The sequence below is a fragment of the Podarcis muralis genome, chromosome W (genome assembly GCF_964188315.1).
Source record: "Podarcis muralis chromosome W, rPodMur119.hap1.1, whole genome shotgun sequence".
Lineage (NCBI taxonomy): Eukaryota > Metazoa > Chordata > Lepidosauria > Squamata > Lacertidae > Podarcis > Podarcis muralis.
In genome coordinates, this window is record NC_135674.1 from 23,628,118 (window position 1) to 23,655,940 (window position 27,823).

A 27,823-nucleotide genomic window follows, 5' to 3' on the forward strand; every position below is an offset into this window, starting at 1 on the left:
TGCTCCAAAAGGGGCAGGAGTGTAATTGACTATTCCTTAGTCTCCTTAGAAATGTTAGATGAAGTTGCCTCTTTTACAGTTGTACTCCACTCTGAGAGTGACCACTTTCCAATTGTTTTAGAGATGTATAGAAACTCCAGAATTAATGACCCTTGTCCTCTTATTAGTACCAATAAGACTAGTTATGCCAAAATAATTTATATAAGTGATAAAAATAGGGAGGGTCTATTAGCAGTATTTGAAAATAACCCAGTTATTCTTGAACCTTTGGCTAACCAAAATTCGATACCTTTGGCAGACATTGAGTATTATTACAATACTATTCAGGAATTATTTTCTTCTTTTTTAAAATCTGTAGTTCAGCAACAAACCTTTAAATAAGTATAACTGGTTTGATAAAGAATGTATTAACCATAAGAACTTAGAACTTGTCTAAAAGAAGCCTCTATTACTAACTCCCAAGATCTCTGGAAGACCTATTTTGAAATGAAAAACGCTTTTAAGAACATGCTCCTGGGGAAAAAAATCAATGTTTTCACAAGCCAAGTGGTCCAAAATTGTTACTGCATTAGAAACTAAAGATACCAAAACTTTTTTGTCACTCCTTTCAATAAAAGATACCACTGATTTGCCTAATATAAGTGATGAAGCTTGGATTACGCATTTTACTGCTGTTTTCTACGATTCCCAAGTTTTTAAGAAGGAAAATTTTAACTCTTCTTCGGCAATAACCACACAATTTCAAATTACTGTTGAGGAGATGAAAAGGATAATTATTTCGTTTAAGCAAGGAAAATCTCCAGGTATGGACGGCATCTCAATACACCTGCTGAGATTAAATGTGGAATAGTGGGCCACTAATCTTGTCCCGCTCTTTAAGTCTATCTATCACTCAGGCTTGGTACCTAAATTGTGGAATAACTCAATAGTGGTGCCGATTTTTTAAAAAGGTGATGGGAATTGCCAAGAGAATTACAGGCCTATTAGTGTGTTACCATGCATAAGCAAAATCTATGCCAAATCCCTGCTTATTAAACTGGAAGAATGGATGCTTACAAAAGGTCTACCTGGTAAGGAACAAGTTGGTTTCAAGGCAGGCTCTTCAACTCTTGACCAGTGTCTAGTATAAAGTCATCTTGTGGACAAATATGTCTTGAGAAACAAACGAAGACTTTTTGTGGCATTTGTAGATTTAAAAAGTGCCTTTGATTTGGTCAATCGTAATAAACTGTGGACCAAATTGGAACACCTCGGTATTGACCCATACCTACTTACATTGATTAAAAGTTTACACTCTAGTAACCAAATATATGTTAAAGTTTCAAAAGATGGTAGACTTGCAGGTCCAATTCTGAATAACCGAGGAGTTAGGCAAGGCTGTATCTTGGTCCCTACCCTATTTAATCTCTTTTTATCTGACCTCCCATTATTTCTTCAAAATGCAACCACTCATATTCCTTATTTAAACAATATCCCAGTTTTTTTATTACTTTATGCAGATGATGCAGTAATTATCTCACTTTCCTCTTTGGGTTTAAAAAAAATATTTAAGAGTTTCTCAAATTTTTGCTCTCTTAATAACCTCAAAATTAACTATGATAAGACAAAAATTATGCAATTTACAAAGAGAGGAAACCCAAAAAATTGGATAATCAATGCACATCTAATACAAAAAGTTAAGCATTTCAATTATCTGGGAATTGTATTTAAAAATAACATGAATTGGAACACAAATATCTGCGCTGCAATAGCTAAGGCTAAAGTGACAGCTCACCATATTAAATCGTATTTTTTTTCTCCTGTAGGAAATAGATATATTCCAGCTGTATTGCAAGTGATTGATATGAAACTTTGTGCCCAACTTTTATATGGCACCCCAGTGTGGATTTCAGGTGACCTCAAGAGGGTTGGATAAATTTCATGCATCCCTTCTGAGGTCATTATTAGGACTTGCAAAGTCTGTAAAATATGAATCAATATGTTGTGAGTTGGGAATACTTCCTTTATCAGTAAGAGTATGGCTGAGAACCTTGAAATATTGGATCTTCCTGCATCATAGAGCCCTAACTCCTAATTCTCTCCTTTACGACCTCTTAAGTGATAATGTAATTTACAATTTATCATTTATTTTAATAAATAAAAATAAAAATAAAAATAAAATTTATTTATATCCTGCCCTCCCCAGCCGAAGCCGGGCTCAGAGCGGCTAACAGCAGTAAAATAATACAGCATTCCAAAATCAATTCATTATAAAATCAGTTCAAATCAAATTGATGGCAACCATTGGGCTAGAGTTCTGTGAAGAATTACCAAAGGAGGGGGTCAGGCTGTGCCTTGGCCAAAGGCCTGGTGGAACAGCTCTGTCTTGCAGGCCCTGCGGGAAGATGTCAAGTCCCGCAGGGCCCTAGTCTCTTGTGACAGAGCGTTCCACCAGATTGGAGCCACAGCTGAAAAAGCCCTGGCTCTGGTTGAGGCCAGCCTAACCTCTCTGTGGCCCGAGACCTTCAAGATGTTTTTGTTTGAAGACCGTAAGGTCCTCCGTGGGACATACCAGGAGAGGCAGTCCCATAGGTACGAGGGTCCTAGGCCGTATAGGGCTTTAAAGGTTAAAACCAGCATCTTAAACCTGATCCTGTACTCCACCGGGAGCCAGTGCAGCTGGTATAGCACTGGGTGAATGTGATCCCACAGCGAGGACCCCATAAGGAGTCTCGCCACGGCATTCTGCACCCGCTGGAGTTTCTGGGTCAGACGCAAGGGCAGCCCCACGTAGAGCGAGTTACAATAATCCAGTCTGGAGCTGACCGTCGCATGGATCACAGTGGCTAGGTCAGGGCGAGAGAGGTCAACTGCTTAGCTTGGCGGAGATGAAAAAATGCCGCCTTTGTTATAGCTGCAATCTGCGCCTCCATGGAAAGGGAGGTGTCAAAGATTACACCCAAACTCTTAACGGACGGTGCTGGCACTAATTGTACCACCACAAGAGATGGAGGTTGCCCCCTCAATCCCATATCGTCCCGTCCCAGCCAGAGGACCTCTGTCTTTGAAGGATTTAACTTCAACCGGCTCCCACATAACCATCCAGCCACAGCTTCCAAACATCTGATAAGTGTGTCTGGGGCCGAGTCAGGATGGCCATCCATCAACAGATAGAGTTGGGTATCATCAGCATACTGATGGCAGCCCAACCCAAAACTCCGGAGAAGCTGGGCGAGGGGGCCTATAAAGATGTTGAAAAGAATCGGGGAGAGTATCGCACCCTGCGGCACTCCACACACCAAGGAGTGGTGCGAGGACAGTTTCCCCCAAACGCTACCCTCTGTCCCCGACCAGAGAGAAATGAGTGCAGCCATTGAAGGACTGTGCCTTGGATCCCCACGTCGACAAGGCGGTGGTCCAGGAGTTCGTGATCGACCATGTCGAAGGCTGCTGACAGGTCTAAAAGAATCAGCAGCCCCGACCCGCCTCGATCCAGCTGCCTACGGAGATCATCTGTTAGGGCGACCAGAGCCGTCTCGGTCCCATGACCAGAGTGAAAGCCACACTGGAATGGATCCAGAGCCGATATTTCATCCAGAAACCCACCAAGTTGTTCAGCAACCGCTCTCTCAATCACCTTACCCAGGAACGGAAGATTCGAAACCAGGCAGTAATTGGATAGATCTAAAGGATCTAATGATGTTTTCTTTAAGAGCGGGCACACCACTGCCTCCTTCACTTCCCCTGGGAATGTCTCGGTGCCAAGGGACAAATTGATGATATCCCCTAGGGGGACCCGCACCTCGTCTGGACATGCTCTAATCAGCCAGGACGGGCATGGGTCAAGTGGACACGTGGTGGGCTTTCCAGCTCGGAGGAGTCTGTCCACATCGGCTGGGGATATCCAGTCAAAGTGGTCCAATACTGGACCCGAGGAGAGTCGAGGGGCCTCCAGTTCCGTTATTGTATCCAAATTGGCAGGGAGGTCACGGTGGAGCAACAGGACGTTCTCCGCAAAAAAGCTCGCAAATGCCTCACAGCTGTGTGTCAAATTGTTATTTAAATTTCGCTGTCCCTCCAGGGACGTTAAATAATAATAATAATAATAATAATAATAATAATAATAATAATAATAATTTATTATTTGTACCCCACCCATCTAGCTGGGTTTCCCCAGCCACTCTGGGCAGCTTCCATAGAAACCAAAGATACAGTAAAATAGATACAGTTAAAGACCTAATTATACTAAATAATTGCACCAGGCAAGAGCTAGTGAATGCAATGGAGGCCGAGAAGTAAGACTTCTTAGCGGCCTTCACTGCCATCTCGTAGGTTTTCATAAAAACCCTGTAAGATGTTCTTGAAGCTCCGTCACGGGCACCCCGCCATACTCGCTCTAGCCGTCTGAGGTCCCACTTCATTTTCCGGAGCTCCTCTGTAAACCAGGGAGCCCGGTTTCTGTGGGGTCGCAGAGGGTGCTTAGGTGCGATCTCATTGATGGCTGCCAGGAGCTGGATATTCCAGCCCTCAACAAGCTCAGTCAATGAGTCGCCAGGGGGAGCAAGGTCCCGCAAGGCCTGACGGAATCTATCAGAGTCCATCAGCCTCTGCGGGTGAGCCCAAATCGGCTCACCACCTAAGCAGGGTGGGGATGGAAAGTCAATCCTGGCTTTCAGAGCGTAGTGAAAGCCAATCCTGGCTTTCAGACCATGGCACCTTCATTGAAGGAGACATAATCACATCTATACCGACGCCAAAGATCAAATCCAGCGTGTGGCCTGCTTAATGTGTGGGGCCCAAAACAAACTGGGAGAGCCCTAGTGTCGCCATGGAAGACACCAGGTCCAGAGCCTGTGAGGAGGGAGTGGCATCAGCATGGATGTTGAAGTCCCCCAATACCAATAAGTTAGGGAACTCCAAGGCCCAGCCGGCCACTGCCTCCAGTAGGCCTGACAGGGTGGCTGCTGGTGCGCTAGGATAAAATTTGTAGGAGAAAATTGAACTTGATAGGGCTTAATCTAACTGACTTTGAAAATTCTGACCCCAAATATACTTGGGAAATTATCAGGAAGAATTTTACAGAAAAAGTGTTGTTTCCACTCTTGAGGTTGCAAAGCACAGCACTTGCTCTCCTCTCTATTTAAATCTCCCTTTGTGTAGAGATTTTCAAAAGGGATACATGACAAATCTGAAGAATCATGAATTGTGCAGGCTGTTTATGTTAGCCAGATTTAATATGTTTCCCTCGATGATAGTAAGAGGAAGATATTTAGCTCTCCCAGAATCAGAGCGCCTCTGCAAATGTAGTAAACAGGAACCTGATACTTTGGAGCATATTTTCTTTTCCTGTGATTTTGGCATTTATGCCAGAAGACAATTACTAGAGGACTTGCAACTCAACAGGCTCAATTCTATGCTACCAACGGTTCAGGACCTGCTCTCTGACAGGAATGATCAAATTACTTTAATAGTGGCTGGATTTCTGAGTGCTGTCCATGTAGAAAGACTGGGCCATTATAAAGAGATTTAGTGGTTCTTAATTGATCGGTATGTGGTAGTGTTGTATTGTATTATTTATGCAAATTGATTTTCTCTGGAGTTAAAGATCTGACTGGGACAAACCTTGTTATATTGAGCTCATATTTGGCACATTTTGCATATGGTGTCTGTTTGATAATGTGTGGTTTGCTATGCCTAATAAAGGATACTGGTATTTAAAAGGACAAATATTGAAGGCTCAAATGCAGACAATACAGTGGTGCCTTGCAAGACGAAATTAATTCGTTCTGCGAGTTTTTTTGTCTTGCGAATTTTTCGTCTTGCGAAGCACCACTGTACAGCAACATGAGTAAACACCGCAAACTTGCAAGACATTTTCGTCTTGCGAAGCAAGCCCATAGGGAAATTCGTCTTGCGAAGCAACTCAAAAAACCAAAAACCCTTTCGTCAAGCGAGTTTTTCGTCTTGCGAGGCATTCGTCTTGCGAGGTACCACTGTACCAATAAGAAAGAAAAGTGGGGAGGCATCTAAGTAAAGTGATAAGGAGCTTAGGGATGAGCTGAGAGTTAAAAAGGGCATGTATAAGAAATGGAAGGATAAATCACAAAGGAGGAGTATACATGAGTAGCCAACAGTTGCAGGAGGAAAATCAGGCTGGCTAAAGCTCAGGATGAGCTCAGGCTTGCAAGAGAGGTTAAAAATAATAAAGGTTTCTTTGGCTATGTCCGAAGTAAGAGGAAGAACAAGCAAGTGGTAGGTCCTCTGTGTGGGGAAGATGGAGAAATGCTATTTGGTGACAGAGAAAAGGTGGAACTGCTTGACACCTACTTTGCCTGTCTTCAGCCAAGAGGAAAGTGGTGCCCAGCCTGTGGATAACAGAATAAATGATGTAAGGAGGGAGCTGCAGCCCAAGATAGGAAAAGAGGTAGCAATGGAACACCTAGCTACTTTAAATTAATTCTCCAGGGCCTGATGAACTGCATCCAAGGATACTAAAGGGGCTTGTGGATGTAATTTCAGAGCCTTTGTCTATGATCTTTGAGAAGTCTTGGAAAACAGGCGAGGTCCCTACAGACTGGAGAAGGGCTAATGTTGTCTCCATCTTCAAAAAGGAAGACCCAGGTAACTACCAACCAGTGAGCTTGACATCCTAGAACAGATAACACTGGGCAACAATTTTTTACTTTTTGTATGTTGTCTAGATTTCTACAATTGATTTAGGGTATTTTTGCACTGCTGAATCAGGAAATGGCATCCGTTTCTCTCCATCAGGTCAGGTTTTTGTGCTATGTTGATTTGAAAAAAATCAGATCTTGTGACAAAATCGATTACATTTTTGTGGCATTATCAGCTGATTTTTGTCAACACGTATCATCCTAAACATGTTTTTAAGAGAAAAAAATGTTTTTCCAACAACATATATTGATTACCTGATAGAAACATCGATTTCTGTAAACTGAATGGTGGGCATTGATAAAGGTAAGTACACGTAAATTGCATGTTGCTTCACCATTTTTCAAACTTCAGGACTTGAACTTCCGTTTCTTGGAACTCCTGGAATGCTCAGCGGCAGGGAAGTCTCTCTTCAGAGTCCAACAGTATAATCAGCCATCATGACTGCATCCCAGTGACCCTGAGACATGGTCTCCATCTCTTTCATTTCCTGATGGAATCTCTCCCCCTGCTCGTCACTCATTGAACCCAGGTTCTCAGGAAACCAGTCCATATGTGAAAATAGGTAGTGCATCTTGACGCTCATGTTGCAGCCCAGGTTTCTGAAAGCAGTCAGCATGTTGTTGACAAGTTCTGCGTAGTTTCTGGCCTTACTGTTGCCAAGAAAGTTCTTCACTACCAGAACAAATGCCTTCCACACTTCCAGTTCCATTTCGTTCATTGAGTTTCCGAACTCTGGATCTCTGATGAGCTGACGGATCTGAGGACCGTCAAAGATGCCAGCTTTCAACTTCTCCATGGTCAATCCTGGAAAAGCCTGGCACAAGTAAGTGAAGCAGTAACCATCCTTGTCCAGAGCCTTGGTGAACTGCTTGATTAAGCCGAGCTTGATGTGCAGCGGTGGGAAGAGTATTCTGTCTCTGTCCACCAGAGGGTCGTTGATGAAATTCCTTTTTCTGCAAGGCACCAATTCCTCCCACACAGGCCAGTCCTTCTTCGTGTAATGCTGAGCACGGTCCCTACTATCCCACATGCACAGAAAACATGGGTACTTGGTGAAGCCAGACTGTTGTCCCAACAAAAAGTTCACCATCTTCAGGTCAACACAAATAAACCACTTATGCTGATCATAACCAATTTTCTCCAGCACATACTTCACCGCTTCATAGTTCTCCTTCAGTGTACTCGAGTGAGCCAGGGTTATAGAGGCAAACTGGTTGCCGTTGTGTAGCAGAACACATTTCAGTGATCGCTTGCTGCTGTCAATGAACAGTCTCCAATCTTTGGGTTCATACTGTGGCACTCCAAGCTTGAGCCGAAGCTGTGCAATATCTGCACAGTACACCAAGTCCTTCTCTTCCGAGAAAAAACGGAGGTACTCTTGATGCCTGTTGCGGAAGAAGCTGATGCGAGCACTGTCAGAGAGGAGGTTTTTTTCCTTCAATCTGGATGCCAACAGTTCGGCAGAGTCCTTTGACAAGCTGAGGTCGCAAACTAGATCATTCAACTCCTTTTGGAAAAATGGATGTGGAGCATCATTGTGATGGCCTGGGAATCCGATTCAGAGGCTGAACCGGAAGAACCCCAGCCTGCACAAGAGTCCCCGCCTCCAGGGCCGGCTGAGCTGGGGCGGGGCCTTGGATCTGAAGCGCCTGCACCTGTGCCGGATCCTCAGGAGCAGGCACCAGGTGATTCCACTCTAGCTCCAGAGGTGATTAAGGACACAGTGCCTACAGGTGCGCCTCTCCCGGCCCTGCCAGAGGAAGGTGAGTCTCCCCCTGGGTCCAGTAACTCCGCAGCCTCTCCTGAACTGCAAAGGCTTAGGGCAGAGAGGTGGAGGGAACTGGTTTCTCCCAGGAGGAGTGCTCACCTTAAGGCCAGGAGAGGCGGGTCTCCTGGAGGCCGGGACCGCCCCTGGCCTCAGAGAAGATAAAGGCCAGTCAGCCCGGTCCCAGGTTGTGGGAGCAACGTCATTGAGTACCTGCTCTTGCCCGGACCCAGACCTGACCTTCCAGTGTTCCTGTCCCCCGCTTCTTGCTTCGGACCTCGCCCCGCTCCTTGTGAACTGTTTCCAGACCAGTGACCCAGGACCGGACTTTTGACTACGCCAACGGTAACCTTCCCCCCGGGACCAGCACAATCATTTTCAAGAACCGCTTCTTCTTCTTCATGTCCTTCAACACTGGAGGCATCTTCGTCACTAATGTCAGGAAGTTATCCGAAGATAGGCACTGGAATTTCATCACAATGAGCTACAGGACGACGTGCTGATTGAAGATTAGGATACTTTAGGCTGCTCCAGTTCTTTCTGTTGATCCCAGTCACATCAACAGCGCAGAAGTAGCAGTCAGTGACATGGTTTGTCGGCTCCCTCCAAACCATGGGAATTCCAAAGTTCAGACTCCTCTTGCCATTGGTCCACCCACCTAGAGTCTCGGTGCACGCCTTGCACACCATGTGTGGCGCCCAAGCTTTATCCTGGTCACCAAATTTAATACCAAAATAACTTTATGCTTTGCCGCACCAATTTATGGAAGATTTCGAGGTTTTATGACTTCAAACTGATCCCTTTTCGACATAATCACCCAGAACTATCGGACCTGAATACTTCTTGTCATTAAAATAATCATTTCCAATCAAAACAATTATTTGACATGGCATTTTACCCCCACCAACTTCTTCTAAAATGCTCCACACAAGCGTACATGTGAACAAAAACGTAAAAAAACCGACATGTGGCCATAGCTCAAAAACTTGACCTGATTGAGCAAAACCAATGATTTTTGGATTCAGCGCATCAGATTCTTCCTAAATCATCTGAAAAAACGCTGTGATTACTGAGACCCAGCATGGGTTTCTCAAAAATAAGTCATGCCAGACCAATCTGATTTCTTTTTTTGATGGAATTGCAAACTTGGTGGATCAGGGAAATGCTGTGGACATTGTGTATCTTGATTTCAGTAACACTTTTGACGAAGTCCCCCATGATATTCTCGTGAGGAAGCTGGTAAAATGTGGGTTATACGAGGTTACTGTTAGGTGGAATTGTTAGGTGGTTGACTGACCGAACCCAAAGAGTACTCATTAATGGTTCCTCGTCATCCTGAAAAGTGATAACTGTGGTGCCACAGGGTTCTGTCCTGGGCCCATTGTTGTTCAATTTCTTTATAAAAGACTTGGACGAGGGAATTGAGGGGATGCTCATCAAATTTGCAGATGACACCAAACTGGGAGGGGTAGCTAATGCCTCAGAAGGCAGAATCAGAATTCAAAATGACCTCAACAGATTGGAGAACTGGGCCCAGGCCAACAAAATGAATTTCAATAGGGACAAATGTAAGGTTCTGCATTTAGACAGGAAGAACCAGGTGAACAAATATAGGATGGGAGACACCTGGCTTACTAGCAGTACATGTGAAAATGATCTAGGGGTCTTCATGGACCACAAGCTTAACATGAGTCAACAGTGTGATGCAGCAGCAAAGAAAGTGAATGCTGGTCTAGGCTGCATCAACAGAAGTATAGTGTCCAGATCAAGGGAAGTAATAGTACCACTCTATTCTGCTTTGGTCAGACCACACCTGGAATACGGTGTCCAATTCTGGGCACCACATTTTAAGAAGCTTGTTGACAAGCTGGAATATGTGCAGAGGAGGGCAACTAGGATGATCAAGGGTCTAGAAACTAAGCCTTACAAGGAGCGCTTGAAGGAGCTGGGTATGTTTAGCCTGGAAAAGAGGCTGAGAGTAGATATGATAGCCATATTCAAATATCTTAAGAGCTGTCACATGGAAAAGGGAGCATGCTTGTTTTCTCCTGCTCTGGAGGGTAGGACTTGAACCAATGACTTCAAGTTACAAGAAAGGAGATCCCGACTAAACATCTGAAAAACTTTGGCAGTAAGAGATGTTCAGCAGTGGAACAGACTTCCATGAGAGGTGGTGGACTCTCCTTTCTTGGAAGTTTTAAAGCAGAGGCTGTATGGCCATCTGTCATGGATGCTTTAGCTGAGATTCCTGCATTGCGGGGGGTTGGACTAGATGATCCTTGGGTCGCTTCCAGCTCTAAGATTCTATGATTCTCAGTTCAATTTTACCAGATCTTGTATTTTCACTGTCACTATGCTTTATGTTCTTAACCCACCCAGGGATCACGAACAGATGAAAGGTGGGATAGAAATGGAATAAATAGTTATTTCAATACATTAAAAAGAATATTTTAAAAGTGAAACAAGCTTAAAGCACCCTTGGAGGCAGCCCTACCCGCACTGCAGGCAGAGAAACTTGGTAGGGATTAGGAGCTTGTGCAGCCTTCATTAATACCACACTGTGATGTGCAGTGAAGGGTGGGCAAGAAAGGTCATTCAGAGGCTGGTAGGAACACAGGAAGCTGCTTGGGCTGAGTGATATCTGGTTTTCAACATTGTGTTACATCAGCAGCTAAACACTGCGATATACTGATATATCACGATGTCTGAAATAAGGATGGAGCTGTGTTGGCTTCAGTTTTCCCCACATCATGTTTTTTGCATAGAACACACACCCATACACCACGGTTTGCAATATATTGCCAGGTCAAAAAGTATGGAATTGTTATCACAATATGGACTTCAAACCTGTTTGGGGTGAGATATCACCCAGACCTAGAAGCTGCCTGATACTTACTGAATCCATCTAGTTAAGTATTGTCTGCAGTGACTGACGGCAGCTCTCTGGGGTTTTAGACAGAAGGCTTTTCCAAGCCACACTGTGAGATGCCAGCAAGGATTGAAACTGGGACCTTCTGCATACAAAGCTGATCTACAACTGAGCCACAGACCTTCCCCAAAGGATCCATGGTGCAGTGCTAAAGCATTCACCTTCCATGCAGAAAATCCCAAATTCAATCCCTGGTGTCTCCAGGTCGGGCTGGGAGAGAGTCCCTGCCTGAAACCCTGGAGAGCTGCTGCCAGTCAGAGTACGCAATACTGAGCTAGATGGACCAACGTTCTGATTCAGTATAAGGCAGCTTCCTAACACTCCTTTGTACTAATTTTCATGAATCATAGAATTGTAGAGTTGGAAGGTATTAGGGGTTAATTTCATTCCTTCTCAGAACACAGGTGTTCAAGGCAGGATAGTGAGATCACCAGACATACAGACACATGGGAAATGAGTGTCGGGTCTATAAAAGCAGCTTTGCTTTTGCTGTGCATTGACTCTCCAGGATGGACTCATGACTGTCTGCTGGGATTCAAGTGTATGGACCACAGCCAGGGCTCTGACTGCTGCTAATGGACTCCTGTATAACAGTTTAACATCTTAATTTGCCTGACGGTAGGTCTGTCTGAAGATCAGTTGTCCTGTGATTTATCACTACTCCAACCTGGGTCTCCGCATGCTGGAAGCTGTGTGCCGGGCCTGATCAATCAAGTAGCTGTTGTTTTTATGGAAATTGGCACACCATAACAATTCCAGCAGAAGGAACCTCAAGGGTCATGTAGTCCAACCCCCTGCAATGCAGGAATCACAACTAAAGCATCCATGACAGATAGCCATCAAAGCTCTGCTTTTAAAAATCTCCAATGAGGGCACCAGTTCCACTGCTGAACTGCTCCTACTGTCAGAAAGTTCTTCCTTTAAAAAAAATAAAAATTAATATTTTTATTAAATACAAATTAGAAAACATACATATTCACAACAAAAGAAAATACAAAAGAAAAAGAAAATACATCTAACCAAGGAAAATAAATTAAGAGAATATTTTGTCTCTTTTCATATTTACAGTTATTTATACCTCTATAAAATGCTATTCACAATAAAGCAGTGAAAGATAAAATATCAGAAAAAAGAACAAAGAATAAAGAAGTAAGAGAAAAAGATCGTAAGTGAAAATTTTTAAAAGTAGATAAGTACTCACAATACATAGCCGTTTCCCATCTATATTTATATTCAATTGTATTATTTCATCTTGTCCTTATCTACCTTAAAAAAAGAGAGAGACTTCCACCGTTTACCTCACGCGTTTTTAATAATCCGTTCGTCAGAACCTCTGTTCTTCATATTTTCCCTTTGGATTTCCTTAATGTCTCACTTTGTATTTACGCACAAGATTATTCTAAACACAACCAGATTTTTGTAGTTGAGCCCTGGTTTTGTAAATAATCATTTAAGAACTCCCATTGCTTCATAACCATAGTTTTGGATTTTCTCCTTATTATATCTGTCAATTTTGCTAATTCCAGGTACTCGCAAAGTTTCCCCAACCATTCTCTTTTTGTTGGGATGCTGTCTTCTTTCCAGTAGCTAGCAATCAAAATTCTTGCCGCTGTTGTCGCGTATAGAAATAAATTAGTTTTATCTTTTGGGATATCTTTATCTAGAATTCCTAATAGATATGCCTCTGCCTTTTTTGTGTGTGATGTCTTTATCAATTTTTTTATTTCATCATGGATCATGTCCCAAAAGGTTTTAATCTTTGAGCAAGTCCACCACATGTGGTATAACGTACCTTTTGTTCTGTTCCATTTCCAACATTTGTCGTTGTTCCTTTTATTTATTTTTGACAATCTGTCAGGGGTTAGGTACCATCTGTGGTGAATTTTCCTGAAATTCTCCCTTCATAAATCACACACAGTAAAATTTTTGTTTTCCTCCCAAAAAGTTTTCCATCTTTCCAGATCTATCTCATATCCCAAATCGTGCTCCCATTTTAACATGTTTTCCCCTTTCATCTCTTGTTCTAAGGTGGTTTTCATTAGTAATCTATACATTTTTGCAAGTATTTTTTGATCGCTTTGCAATATTTCCTTTTCTAATTTTGAGGTTTTATTTTCACCCCCCCCTTTTATGTCTTTTTCATATGTTGCTTTTAATTGATAATATTGTAACCAATTTATTCCAGATGTTTGTAATTGTTCGTAAGTTTTTAATTTAATATTTCCGCCTGCATCCTCTAATATTTCCCTATATGTTGGCCAAGTCTCTTTTACATTACTCTTTAATGTTGTGGTTGCTTCCACTGGCGAAACCCATTGGGGAGTTTTCTCAATAATTTTTCCTTTTGTTCTTTCCCAGACATCCAATAGAGCCTTTCTTACTATGTGATTTGTAATTTTTTTATGTTGTTCTTTTTTGTCATAGAATAAATAGCTGTGCCAGCCGTATATTTTGTCCCAGCCCTCTAGTGTTAGGACTTCATTATATTTTAATAATATCCATTTTTTTATCCAACACCAACACGCTGCCTCAAAATACTTCCTTAAATCTGTCACTGCGAATCCTCCACTTTCCTTTGGGCCCGTCATTACTTCTAATTTCATCCTTGCCTTTCCCCCCTGCCATATAAAATTTGCAAGATCTCTTTGCCAGCTTATAAAATATTTAGTTCCTATTACAATTGGAATCATTTGGAATAAAAATAGAATTTTGGGGAGTATCATCATTTTAATCATAGATATTCTTCCTCCTAATGATCGTTTTAGTTTCCCCCATTTATCCATACTTCCTTTAATTTCTTTCCATTTTTTTATATAATTATCCTTAAATAAATTTGCATTTTTATTTGTAATCCATATCCCTAAGTAGTTCACTTTATTTTCTATTTTTAGTCCTGTTGTTTCCTCCAATTCCTTTTTCCCTTTCTCGCCTCTATTTTTAGTTATCAATTTCGATTTATCTTTGTTCAATTTGAATCCTGCTACTTCGCCAAATTCTTTCATTCTTTCGAATGCTTTTTTAATGCTTTCTTTTGGTGTTTCGGTTGTAATGATCACATCGTCTGCAAGACATATGCCCTTTATTTCTTCGTCCTTCTCAGAGCTATTAATAGGGTTTCTAATATTGTTATAAATAGGAGTGGGGATAAAGGACATCCCTGTCGTGTCCCTCTCTCGATGTCGAATTCTTCTGTAATTTCGTTGTTTAGGATTAATTTGGCTCTTTTTTTTTGTAGATTGCTTGAATTCCATTGATAAATCTTTTACCTAAATTTAAACTTTCACAGTTTTTGATCATAAATTTCCAAGAGACACTGTCAAATGCCTTTTCAGCGTCTACCAAAAGCATTGAAATTTCTTTACTTGGGTTCATTTCAGCATATTCTATTAAGTCTATAATTATTCTAGTGTTGTCCTTTATTTCTCTGGCTGGCAAAAATCCTGTCTGATCTTTTTTAATTACCCTTTTTAGCAGAGTTTTCATTCTATTTGCAAGAACTCCAGTAAATATTTTATAGTCTATATTCAATAATAGTCTATATTCCTCCTCCTGTCTTTATATGTAAATGACAGTCCCTCTGGGAATTCCCATTTAAACCTTATTTTGTTTTTCTTTACCGCTGATGTCATGAATCTATAATTGTCCCTCCTCCTCAACAAGCGTGTTGGGATCTCTCTCATAAATTCTACATAGCTCCCTTCTATGCAGAGTGGGTCTGTCCTGCCTTTCAATAGTAGTTTATCTCTAAGCAGTCTTGAATTTAAAAACATCAAACAGTCTCCAGGTCCTTTCCTTGTTTTGGTCTTGTCCACCTTTATTCTAAATATTTTTTCAATGTCCAATATCATCTCTTGTTCTTGAACCCCCAGCCATTCTGCTATTGCCTTTGTCAATTTTGTCAATATGTCTTCATCTTGATTTTCCTTGACACCGTGCACACGAAGAATCATTTCTTTTTCTTTCATCTGTAAGATGGCCAAGGAATCCCAAGTGTCTTCCTGTATCTTCTTCAGTTCATCTATTTCTTCTTTATTTTTTTCTTGGTGTCTTTTCATTTCTCTTTGTTTTTGCAAGCTTTTTTTCATACTTTTGTCCTGCTTCTGTACTTTTATTTTGCTCTCCTGGACTGTTTGATCTAAATTTTGGTGTTTTACTGTCAGTTGGTTCACTTGGGTTGAGAGGACCATTATCACTTTGGAATTCTTTTCTATTTTCGCCCCCATACTTTCCATCTTCCCGTCAAGCATTCTTATATTTCCGTCCAGAGCTGTTATTTTTTCTCCTAGATTTTTCTTCATTCTTTCCATTGCTGCTAATATTTCTTTCATGTCCATGTTATTTTCACTTTCTGCTTGTGCTGGTCCTGGGGGGAGGTTACTGTGAGGCGTGGTCAGAGTCCGGTCCTGGGTCGAGGGTCTGGAGGCTGTCCACCAAGGGCGAAGCGGGGTCCAAAGCAAGAAGCCGGGCATGGTTGGGAACTTTGGAAGAACAGGTCTGGGTGCTGGCAGAAACAGGATTCCAACGACGTTGCTCCTGCAACCTGGGACTCGGCTGACTGGCCTTTATTTCCACTGAGGCCACGGGCGGTCCCGGCCCACAGATGACCCGCCTCTCCTGGCCTTAAGGCGAGCACTCCTCCTGAGAGAACCCAGTTCCCCCTGCCTCTCTGCCCTGAGCCTCTGCAGCTCAGGAGAGGCTGGAGGGTTATTGGACCCAGGGGCAGCTTCACCTTCATCTGACATGGCTGGGAGAGGCGCACCTGTACGCAATGGGCCCTCAATCACCTCCGGAGCCAGAGTGGATACATCTGGTGTCTGCTCCTGAGGATCCGGCGCAGGTGCAGGCCCTTCAGATTCAAGCCCCTGCCCCGGCTCAGTCGGCCCTGGAGGCGGGGACTCCTGTGCAGGCTGGGACTCCTCAGGTTCAGATTCTGAATCAGATTGCCAGGCCATCACACTATCCCCCCTCCCAGCCCCCCCCCCTCAACCGAGGGTCCGGACCCGGCTTGTTGGGGTACGCCGCATGGAAATCACGGAGGCAGGCAGGCGCGTGGACGTTGGCTGCTGGTTCCCAGGAACGGTCCTCAGGTCCATACCCCTTCCAGTCTATGAGATACTGCAGCCTTCCACTGCGGTATCAGGCGTCCAGAATGCGTTCCATCTCGTACTCAGGCTCCCCCTGAACCAAAACTGGCTGCGGTCGGGGACGGTTCGGGTGGAACTCATCGGGCGGGGCCACCGGACTCAGAAGGGACCTGTGGAATACCGGGTGAACCTTCAGGGTTGCGGGCAACCGGAGACGGAATGCCACAGGCGAGACCTGGTCCACGATGGGAAACGGGCCGGTGAAACGGGCGTCCAGCTTCCGCGTAGGTTGAGAGGGGTGGAGGTGGCGAGTGGAGAGCCATACCAGGTCACCGACGTGGAGTTCTGGCCCCACCTGGCGGTGGCGGTCGGCCTGGGCCTTGTACGCCTCCTTGGCCTGGCGCAGTTGCTCCATCAATAGTTGTTGCTGAGACTGGAGCTCCTGAAGCCACTCTGTCACCGCAGCGACTGCAGATGCCGGCAGCACATCCGGGAACAACCGCGGATGGTAACCGTAAATGGCCTGGAATGGGGTCTGCTGGGTGGACGCGTTCACCGCGTTGTTGTAGGCGAACTCCGCCAATGCTAGGTGGTCGACCCAGTCATCCTCCTGGTAGCTGCAGTAACACCGGAGGTACTGCTCCAGCACCGCGTTCGCCCGTTCCGTCTGGCCATCGGTCTGTGGGTGGTAGGCTGATGATAGACAGACCTCTATCCCGAGGGTCTGGGGCAATGCTCGCCTGAAACGGGATGTGAACTGAACGCCCTGGTCGGACACCACACGCTCAGGTAGGCCATGCAGGCGGAAGACATGCTGAAGGTATAGCTGAGCGGTTTCCTTAGCTGTGGGAACGGATGGGCAGGGAGCACAGTGCACCATCTTAGTGAAATGGTCGAAGATAACTAGGACGCAGGTACAGCCACGAGACGGCGGTAAGTCCACCACAAAGTCCAGCGAAACCGTGTGCCAAGGACGCGGTGGGACTGGCAGTGGCTGAAGTAGGCCGGGGGTTCGTTCGGCAGGGGCCACCAAAACTCGCGGCTTACCAGATGGGTGGTCCGATACCGCCCGAAGTGTCCCGCTGCTGGGGCATCATGGGTCATCCGGAGAACTTCAGCCCGCAGTGGCCCTGGCAGGATGTACAGGCGACTGTGGTGCAGCAGAAGGCCCTGGTGCAAGACCAGCCCCAGATACTGAGGGCATGACACTTCGGCCAGTTCCCAGAGTCGTTCCTGGGCCCAAGCGTCATCCCGCTGCTGTTCCTGCACCCAAGCCAGCAGTGGCTCAGCCTGAGTGGCCAGAAATGCGGCCGGTGCTAAAATCGTTGTTGGTACTGCTTGCTGAACCGTGTCTGCGTTGTCTTCGGGTTTCCGGGACAGGGCATCCGCCTTCTGATTTTGGGAGCTGGGGATGTAGTGGATCCGGAACTGGAACCAGGAAAAGAACAACGCCCACCGGATCTGCCTTTGGTTCAGCTTGCGGGTGGTCTGGAGGTATTCCAGGTTCCGGTGGTCGGTTCTCAGCTCCACCGGGTGTCGTGCCCCCTCAAGATGGTGACGCCAGACCTCAAAAGGCCACCTTGATGGCCAGTAGTTCCCGCTCCCACACGGTAGTTACGCTCCACCGGAAGGAGCTGGCAGGAATAGAAGGCGCAGGGTAACAGTGGCGCATCAGGTCCGTGCTGCTGGGACAAGACGGCACCGAGAGCCGTGCTGGAGGCATCGGTCTCTACCACAAAGGGTCGAGAGGGATCAGGATGTTGCAAGATCGGCGCCCTCTGGAAACAGGCTTTCAACCCCTGAAACGCCTCCTCTGCCTCCTTGTCCCAGGAAAATGGTGTCTTGGGGCGCAGCAGCCGGGTCAACGGGGTAGTGCGATGAGCATAATCTGCAATGAAGGTCCGGTAATAGTTGGCGAACCCTAGGAATCGCTGTAGGTCCTTGCGGTTCCGAGGTGCCGCCCATTCCCGAACCGCTGCCACCTTCCCAGGATCCATCTGCACCCCATCTGGAGAGAGTCGGTGACCAAGGAAGTCCACTGACCGCTGGTGGAACTCGCACTTGCTGAGCTTTGCATACAGGCGGTGCTCCCGCAAGCGCTGCAGTACGGTCCGGACATGACCCTCGTGGCGAGCCGGGTCACGGGAGAAAATCAGAATGTCATCTAAGTACACCACCACGTACTTGTCTAGCAAGTCCTGGAACACGTGGTTGATGTACCGTTGGAACACAGCAGGCACGTTGCACAATCCAAAAGGCATGACCAGGTATTCGAACTGCCCATACCGGGTCCCGAATGCTGTCTTCCACTCATCCCCGGCTCGGATCTTAACGAAGAGCAGTGGAGCAGCGGTGGGCGAGGTGGAAGGCCGAATGAACCCATGCTCCAGGTTCTTGCGAAGGAAGTACTGCAAAGCTTTGCGCTCTGGCTCCGTAAGAGAGTATAGGCGACTCACAGGCAGGGGCACCCCGGGGTGGAGGTCTATGCCGCAGTCGAAAGACCGATGGGGTGGCAGCTGGTCTGCCCCCCGTTCCTCGAACACGTCTTGGTAGTCCCGGTAAACAGCAGGGAGCATCGACGCAGCCTCCTCAGTGGTTGCGGCTGCTAGCATATCGGACTGAGCATGGGGACACGGGTCTGGGAAGTGCACAGTCCGATTGACCCAGTCAATCTGAACATTGTGAGACTCCAGCCAGTCCATCCCGAGCACCAGGGGAAACAGGGGCATGGTAGCAATGTCCAAAGTTCGCATCTCCCGGTGCTGCTGGTGACACAGAACCAAGGGCTGTGTCTCCTGAGTAGCGGCGCCCGAGCGCAGGAGCCACCCATCAATTGCCTCCACCTGTACCGGTTCCGACTTATCCTGGATTGGCACCTGATGATGGGCGGCAAAGGCAGAGTCCATATACGAGCGGGTTGCCCCTGAATCCACCAGAGCATGGGTGAGAATCCAGGGCCCGCCAAGGGGGTATAGGCGCACCGGAACCATGAGGTGTCACAATTCCACCGGTGAGGGCCCCTCTTGCATGGTTTGGGACCCCAGGTATCCAGGGCCTTCGGCTACCGGGGTTGGAGGTTTCCCTGCAGCCGGCATCTTCTCGGGACAGGATCGGGCATAATGTCCACTCCCACCGCAGTAGAGACACAGGTTCCCCTCCCGACATCGCGTCTTCTCCGAGGGGGAGAGGCGAGGTCGTGCTCCCCCGAGCTGCGTTGGCTCGTCCGGCAACTCGGCTGTGGCCGTGGACCTACTGGGCAGGCCTGGAGCCAGGAGCCGGGAGTGCTGGCTGTCCCTTGGCCTGGCGACGGTCCTCCAGCCGATTGTCTATCTGCAGGCTCCGCTGAATGAGAGCGTCCAGAGTGGTGGAGCGATCCATCATGGCCAGCTGGTCCAATATCTCATCCGACAGTCCCTCAAGATACTGGTCCGAAGTGCAGAGTCATTCCAAGACAAGTCCTGCACCAACAGCCGAAATTCTGTGGCATAGGCGGCGGCTGTGGACTTGCCCTGTCTCAACCAACGAATCGCCTGATTGGCTTGGCTCCCCTTCAGAGGGTTGCCAAACGCAGTCTCCAAGTGGTTACAAAACCCCTCATAGTCTGCCGGAGCAGTGGCAAGGCCCACTTGGCCACCTGGTCCTTTAACAAACTGATCAAGAAGTGCACCTTGGTGCGATCGTCAGGAAAATTCCGGGCTCGCCCCTGAATATACAGCTTGGCCTGGGCGAGGAACATGGGAAAGCTGGCTGGGGATCCATCAAATTTCTCTAGCAGGGCCACTGGGTACTTGCCAGATACTGGGGCGTTAGCCCCAGGAGCCGGTAAGGCATCCAACTGCTGTTGAAGCACCGTAACCGCATTGCTTAGCTGCTGAACGGTGTGAGTCAAGGCCTGGTTCTCCTGGGCCAATGCCACCAACGCAGCTGCCTGATCGGCCATGGCTTCTGGCTCTTCCCAAACGCACTCCAACGAAGGGGGAGTGCGGGTGTGGTGGGAGCAAACTGTGCTGGTCCCGGGGGGAGGTTACCGTGAGGCATGGTCAGAGTCCGGTCCTGGGTTGAGGCTCTGGAGACTGTCCACCAAGGGCGAAGAGGGGTCCAAAGCAAGAAGCCGGGCGTGGTCGGGAACTTTGGAAGAACAGGTCTGGGTGCTGGCAGAAACAGGTTTCCAACGACGTTGCTCCTGCAACCTGGGACTCGGCTGACTGGCCTTTATTTCCTCTGAGGCCAGGGGCAGTCACTGTTTCCTCCTTCAGTTTCCTTCCTTCCCTGTGTTTCTTTTTCTGAGGTCTTTAGAATCTCCTCTTTATCTCCTCTTCCTATCTTTGTTCTCAGTAATCTCCGTCAATGGTGGAGGGCCCCCGTGACTCAGCAATCGCCCTCCACACCTCTCTATCTCCTCTCTCACACAGGTATGTCAGTTTTCTCAAGTTATTTTTCCTCAGCGGGTCTGTTTTTTAGTCATTTATTTTCGCTACAGTTTTTAGTCCATTATAAAGTCCTCCAGTAGTTTACTCTTCTAGTTTCTTCTAATTTCTAGTTTCAGTTCGTTTATTTTTGCTCAGTCTGGTGTATCTAGGCACACTTTTCTTAAAACACCTTGTGCAATTATTAACAGAGGGTTTTCACGTGAGGAGTACGGCCCCTTCTCTGTTGTCTGTTCAGTTCTGTAGTTCCTTTCACAAACTGTTTCTTCCTGCCTCCCCCTCCCTCTACTGAACAGGCAGAGGTTTTTCAATTGTTTTCTTTCAATTTTATTTTACGGGGAGGCATTTGCTTTTAACAGTCTCCTTTTTATAGGGGAGTTCAGCACTGCTGTGCAGGGGAATTGGGGCGTTTGTACCAGAGAGTGGTTTTGCCTCTTTGCGCAAAGGTCTTCCACACGTCTTTCTATATCAGTTTTCTTTGTTCTATAATATTGGGAAACCTCTTCTTTTGAGCTGCCTTAGGCTTCCGCCCTCAGGTCCCCCCCCCCCCCGAGGTCGAGGTGACTTACGCCTAGTCCCTCGTTTCTCTCTCTCTGGCACCAGGTCCGTCTTGAGATTGCAGGAGCGCGGATCTCCACCCGTCTCTCTGGCGTGCTGCTCTGGAAGTCCTCCAGAAAGTTCTTCCTACAGTTTAGTTTCAGCTTTTGTGATCTTTTGGGTGTGTTTTTTCACCTTTACTGATACAGTACTTGGGTTTTTCTGAGTGTTTTAGAAGTTGAATTAAAACACAGTGATGAAAGACGGGGGGGGACGTGCAGCATGGCACCCTACCCAGTCATAAGCTGTTGCTTCCTTCTCAGTGCCCTCCAGTTGGAGGACAGTTAAGAAGGATGCAACAGTTGTGCGCCCTGGCCCCTGCAAGCCCAGCACTGATTTTGTGAGCGTGCTGTGAACTGTTGAATCCTTCTCACAATGCCCTCCAACTGGGGGAGTGGCTGAGAAGGATGCAACAGACATGTGCCCTGACCCCTGCGAGCAGTGCCATAGCATGCCCGTTGCATCCTTGTCAGCTGTAAGAATGTCACAGCAACTCACAACGCCCTTACTGCAAGCCAGCACCACTCGCAAACGCAGTGCTGGGCTCGCAGGAGCCAGGGCACACACCTGCTTGCGGTGCCCCGCGAGCCCAGCCTCGTTTATATGAGTCTTGCAAAGTGTTGCTGCGCTTGCAGGGTGCCATGCGTGTTCCCCACTTTGCAGCAGTGGGCAGGGGTTGCTCCGGTGGTGAGCCCAACCCATGGCCTTGCCCCCACGGTGTGCCCTGCACACATATGCCTCAGACGCAGGTGGGGAACGGTCCACCGCTGACTGAGAGTAGAGGAAATCTAATAAATGGGTATCAAGTGGCTCCCCAAACCCCCCTCCCAATTCTTTCATCATAACACTAGACAGGCCTCTGTGTGGAGGGAATTCCCCAATTACTAATAACATATATAAATGAATGCTTGAGAGCTGCAGATTTTCCCTCAAACACAGAGTGAATTGAACATTGTTCTCTTCTCACTTTTATCTTTTTACCATGTGAACCTGAACAGTAAGGATGTCTGTACTGGATGCTCCAAGCTTAGACTGTGGCTTCAGCAAGCCATTTTTGTGTTTCTATACAAATAATTTAGAAACTTTTTGAAACTAAGTTGTACTGTCTGTCTTTTCTTGCTGCTGTGTTTAAAAGCACATGAATCTGACCTTTGAGGAGAGTATAAGTAAACTATTTTCAAATTACCAAACGTGTGGCCTCTTTCTAGCCTAAGGGAAGTGGGTAGCTTAGGAAGTGACTTAGAAGGAGATATTTTAACAGTATAACAGCCTTTATTTCAACGTGATTTTAAATCTCTGCAGGGGCTCTCTCACCAATGAGTACTTGCCCCAAACCTGGATCTAGACATCCAGGAATTCTTTTATTTTACCTTGTTCTATTTTCCCCTTTAACCAAAATGCCAAAAACAACAGCAGAGCCTCAAGCTTAACCTTTGAAAGCATCTCCAGGGAGGACAGGTGATGTCTCTTGGCCTCAAACCTGCAAAAGCTGCTGCCAGTTACAGAAGGCAATACTGAGCTAGATAGACTAAGCTGCCATTAATTTGCACATTCAGCAACAGTTAATTGGAGTATTTGCTTCAGGGCCAATGCACCTGTTCTTATGTCTAGGACATTGGAGGTGAGTTACTATAAAAGACATTTGCACTCAGATTTTGTGTGGTTTTCAGGCATTTGGGATTCAGGCGTTTTGCAAGGAGGTGATTGCAGGAGCTTGCAATCAGCAGTGAGAGAACAGCAAGGTGGTGGGAAGAACAAAGCTAAAGGATTCTGTATTTGTACATAGTCTGTCTATTTTTCAATAAACACTATCAAGTATTCAGACGCTTCTGTTACTGTGCTCAGCTGGCACAAGGATTTTGTCATTCCAAGTTTTTCGTGGGAGTTTCCCAAATTCCATTTGGCTACCCTAAGCAGCTCTGTGGATCTTAGCTCAAGACACAATGTTTAATTAAATGCAGACCTTCCTTTATGTGCTACCCATGCCATACATGCCCCTCATTCCTTTCCCAAGACATGCAATATCTAGAAATGCAAGCAAATAAGTTCAGCATGGAAGGGGTTTGCGGGGTGCACATGTGGGAAGATGAGAAATTGAGTCTATGCAGTTCTGCCACATTCTCAACCTCTGACTCTGTCAGTATAGATGGCAGATGAATAAATGATTAGAAGTGATCAATAAAAGATAAAACATAGCCCACTGCTTACCTTTGATGTTCCAGGGCCCCTAACTGGTTACCTACTGTGTCAGAGAAGAGAGAGAGAGAGAAAAAAATCAAAGCATCAACACAGATAAAATAACTTCATCTTTATAGCAGGAAAAGAAATACGTTCTTACCATTTTCATCGGGAGGGAGGGGGAAAGAGAGGGGGAATAAAGGAGAAACAGCACTAAAGAACAGCAGCTTGGGTTCAATAGCTGAAATGAATGGGTTACATGGGAGGAAAAGCAGGTGATTTATTGATCAACAGAAGCTGAGAAGTGAAGTGTCTAGTTGAATGCAGGATAGGAAAATGATCTGTTTTGCCATCATGCTGTGAACGGCAAGGCGGGGGGGGGGGGTATTCTGTCTCGGGATCCCAAAATCCTTAGTAAAGTACAGCCTGTCCCACTGCCAACCTCCCCAAATTAAACCTGATGTAAAATAAAGGAGATGAAGCAGATTGGTACAACATTTAAAAGGGGGGAGGAAATAAGTCACAATACACAAAATATCTGGAGGGGATATTTAGTCTAATCAAAAGCACTAAGAGAGGAGAGAGAAATTGAAGAGGGGGGCAGGAGGCTTCCAACATAGTTCCCTGAGTCTCTCTTAACTGTGCTCCAGAAATGGAGCGAAATTCCCCAAAGACCTGTTAAAGGAATAGGGCTGTTAAAGAACCTTGCACCCTCATCAAGTTTTATGGCCTCTTACATTTCTACTCAGTATGACCAGGGGATGAGCTATTTACAACGTTGTCAAGGGGGGGCATCTTCTACACAGACCAATCAGAAAGCTTATGTTAGTTATCATCAGTGTTAGAAATTCCCCAGGCACAGTTCCAAAAAGAAAGCCAAATCTCTTTTAGAAGGAGATTAAATGATGATTTATTAGATGATCAAAAATTTGTTGAAAAAGCATAAAAGACCCTGACGGATTATTTTGAAATAAACAGTCAAGGGCAAACAAAATTACAGATGGTCTGGGACGCAAGCAAGGCTGTAATGAGAGGACTCTTTATACAACAAAACTCGTTTAAAAGAAAACTGAGAGAGAAAAAGAAAAAAGAAAAATTAGAGGAAATTATGAAAAAGAAACAGCTGCCAAACAAGGCAAATAAAGAGGCAGTAAAACAGGCAATTAAAACATTACAAACCCAATAGCCTGAGCTTCCTCCGACCCCAGCCCCCAGAATGGGTCCGGGAGCGACAGCGAGGTTGCGCTCAACCTCGCCATCGCTCCCGGAGCTTGCTGCTATCCGAAGCCCGGGGAGTGTGGTGCTGTAGCCCGCTGCGCACCCCGGGCTTAGGGCAGCTATCCGCAAGCCTGCGGGCGCCCGACGGTGCTGCGCTCCCCGGACTTCGGGCTGCAAGCACCTATCCGCAAGCCTGCGGAGCCCGGCGGGAACTCCCACCGGGCGCCGCAGGCTTGCGGATAGCTACCTAAGCCCGGGGTGCACAGTGCCGCGCTCCCCGGGCTTCGGGCTGCAGGCAGCTATCCGCAAGCCTTCGGAGCCCGCGAGAGTTCCCACTGGGCTCCGCAGGCTTGTGGATAGCTTCCTGAAGCCTGGAGAGCGAGAGGGGTCGGTGTGCACCGACCCCTCGCTCTCCAGGCTTCAGCGAAAGCCTGCATTCGCCCCATAGGACGCACACACATTTCCCCTTCATTTTTGTTTTTTGTTTTTTTTAAATATTTTATTAAATTTTCTTTCCAACAGTTAGAAATTTACAGAATAAAGAATGAAGATAAAAGAAAAAGAAATACATAAAAGCCAACTTTCCAAGTATTTTTGCCTCTCCAACTGGACTTCCCCACATCTTCCGAACCTTGCGTTCTTTGCAATTAAACCATCAGCAATTTGTTACCTTATTTCATATCTTACTGTATCTTTCAAATACTGTTTCTAAGTTCAAAATACTGTATCTCCGTTATTTGTACCTCAAAAATAAACATAGTATAGTTATTTCATATTGTCCACCTCGTCTTTCTTATAACTTAGTTTCCAATTCACCTATTCAGGTTGCTGAAGCACAAATTTCCTGATCGTACACATTCTTAACATTCATACAGCTTGTAATATTTTTGCAAATAGTCCTTAAATTTTTTCCAGTCCTCCTCCATTATTTCCTCTCCCAAATCTCGGATTCTGCCAGTCATTTCGGCCAATTCCATGTAGTCCATCAACTGCGTCTGCCATTCCTCCAGCGTGGGTAAATCTGGTGTCTTCCAGTACTTTGCGATGAGGATTCTTGCTGCTGTGGTAGCATACATAAACAGAGATCTGTCCTTCTTTGACACCTTCTGGTCCACCATGCCCAAGAGGAAGGCCTCTGGTTTCTTGGGAAAGGTATATCTAAATACCTTTTTTAACTCATTGTAAATCACTTCCCAGAAGGCCTTCACTTTTGGGCAGGTCCACCAGAGATGAAAGAATGTCCCTTCCGCCTCTTTACATTTCCAACATTTGTTATCAGACAGATGATATATCTTAGCAAGCTTGACTGGAGTCATGTACCACCGGTATATCATTTTCATAATGTTTTCCTTCAAGGAATTACATGCCGTGAACTTCATTCCGGTGTTCCATAACCTTTCCCAGTCCTCAAACATAATGTTGTGCCCAATGTCCTGTGCCCACTTTATCATGGCGGATTTTACTGTCTCATCCTGTGTGTTCCATTTAAGCAGCAAGTTGTACATTCTCGAGAGTAACTTAGTTTTTGGTTCTAACAGTTCCGTCTCTAATTTCGATTTTTCCACCTGGAAACCAACTTTTTTATCAATTTTAAAAACCTCTTGAATTTGAGCATAATGTAGCCAGTCTCGCGCCTTATTTTTTAATTTCTCCTGGCTCTGCAACCTCCAATTGTCTCCAGTTTTTTCAATTATTTCCCAATATTTCGGCCAATAGGCCTCCATGTTGGGTCTTTTTCGGGCCTTGGCCTCCACCGGTGATAGCCACCTCGGGGTCTTAGCCTCTAGTAAGTCTTTATATTTCATCCAGACCATGAATATTGCTCTTCTGACAATATGGTTTTTGAACAGTTTATGAACTTTAACCTTGTCGTACCACAAATATGCATGCCAACCAAAAGCATTATCAAACCCTTCCAGATCTAGGACATCAGTGTTCTCCAGCAAAAACCAATCCTTCAACCAACAGAAGGCTGCAGATTCATAATACAGCCTCAAGTCTGGCAGGGCAAACCCCCCTCTTTCTTTCGAGTCAGTTAGTATTTTAAACTTTATTCGGGGCTTTTTGCCCTGCCAGACAAACTTGGAAATGTCCTTCTGCCACTTTCCAAAACATTCCACTCTGTCCACAATCTGTAGGGCTTGAAACAAAAATAACATTTTCGGCAATACATTCATTTTTATAGCTGCAATTCGACCCAACAAGGAAAGTTTCAGTCTTGACCAAATTTCCAAATCTTTTTTGATTTCTACCCAACATTTTTCATAGTTGTCTTTAAATAAATTCAAGTTTTTGGAAGACAAATGAACCCCCAGGTATTTCACTTTTTTAACAACACTTAATTCTGTCTCCTTCTGAAACCCATCCGTTTCTGAAGGTGTCAAATTTTTAGCCAAAACCTTAGTTTTTTGCTTGTTCAACTTAAATCCCGCCACCCGACCGAATTCATGAATCAGTTCTAAAACTCTTTTTGTACTAGATTCTGGCTCCTGTAATGTTAAAACCAGGTCATCTGCAAATGCTTTCAGTTTATATTGTTTCACTCCGACCTGTATTCCTTGTACCAACCGGTCCTCCCTAATCATGTTCAAAAGCACCTCCAGGACTGAGATAAATAAAAGAGGGGATAGGGGGCACCCCTGTCGTGTCCCTTTTTCAATTTTAAACTCCTCTGTCACCACATTGTTCACTATCAATTTAGCTTTTTGCTCAGAGTAAATTGCTTCTATACCATTTTCAAACCCCCGTCCCACTCCCATCCCTTCCAAATTTTTCTTCATAAACATCCAAGAAATGTTGTCAAAGGCCTTCTCCGCATCAACAAAAATTAACACTGCTCTCGTATTGATATTTGTTTGTAAAAGTTCCAAAATATCAATAATGTTCCTAGTGTTATCAAACAAATGTCTTCCTGGGAGAAAGTCTGCCTGATCCTTATGGATTACTTCATTCAGTACTTTTTTAAGTCTAC

General features: G+C 45.7%; 1 protein-coding gene across 20 annotated transcripts in view; it reads right to left on the minus strand.

The window, feature by feature from the left end:
* Positions 1-27,823, minus strand: part of LOC144326360 (far upstream element-binding protein 3-like) — a 359,673-nt gene that overhangs the window by 226,109 nt on the left and 105,741 nt on the right. For 18 of the 20 annotated variants that reach the window (XM_077922908.1, XM_077922914.1, XM_077922904.1 and 15 more), the window contains exon 3: positions 23,665-23,698. In XM_077922908.1, the coding sequence (XP_077779034.1) occupies positions 23,665-23,698 (34 nt within the window). The remainder of the gene's footprint in view (positions 1-23,664; positions 23,699-27,823) is intronic. The other 2 variants (XM_077922899.1, XM_077922895.1) reach the window with 1 other exon arrangement.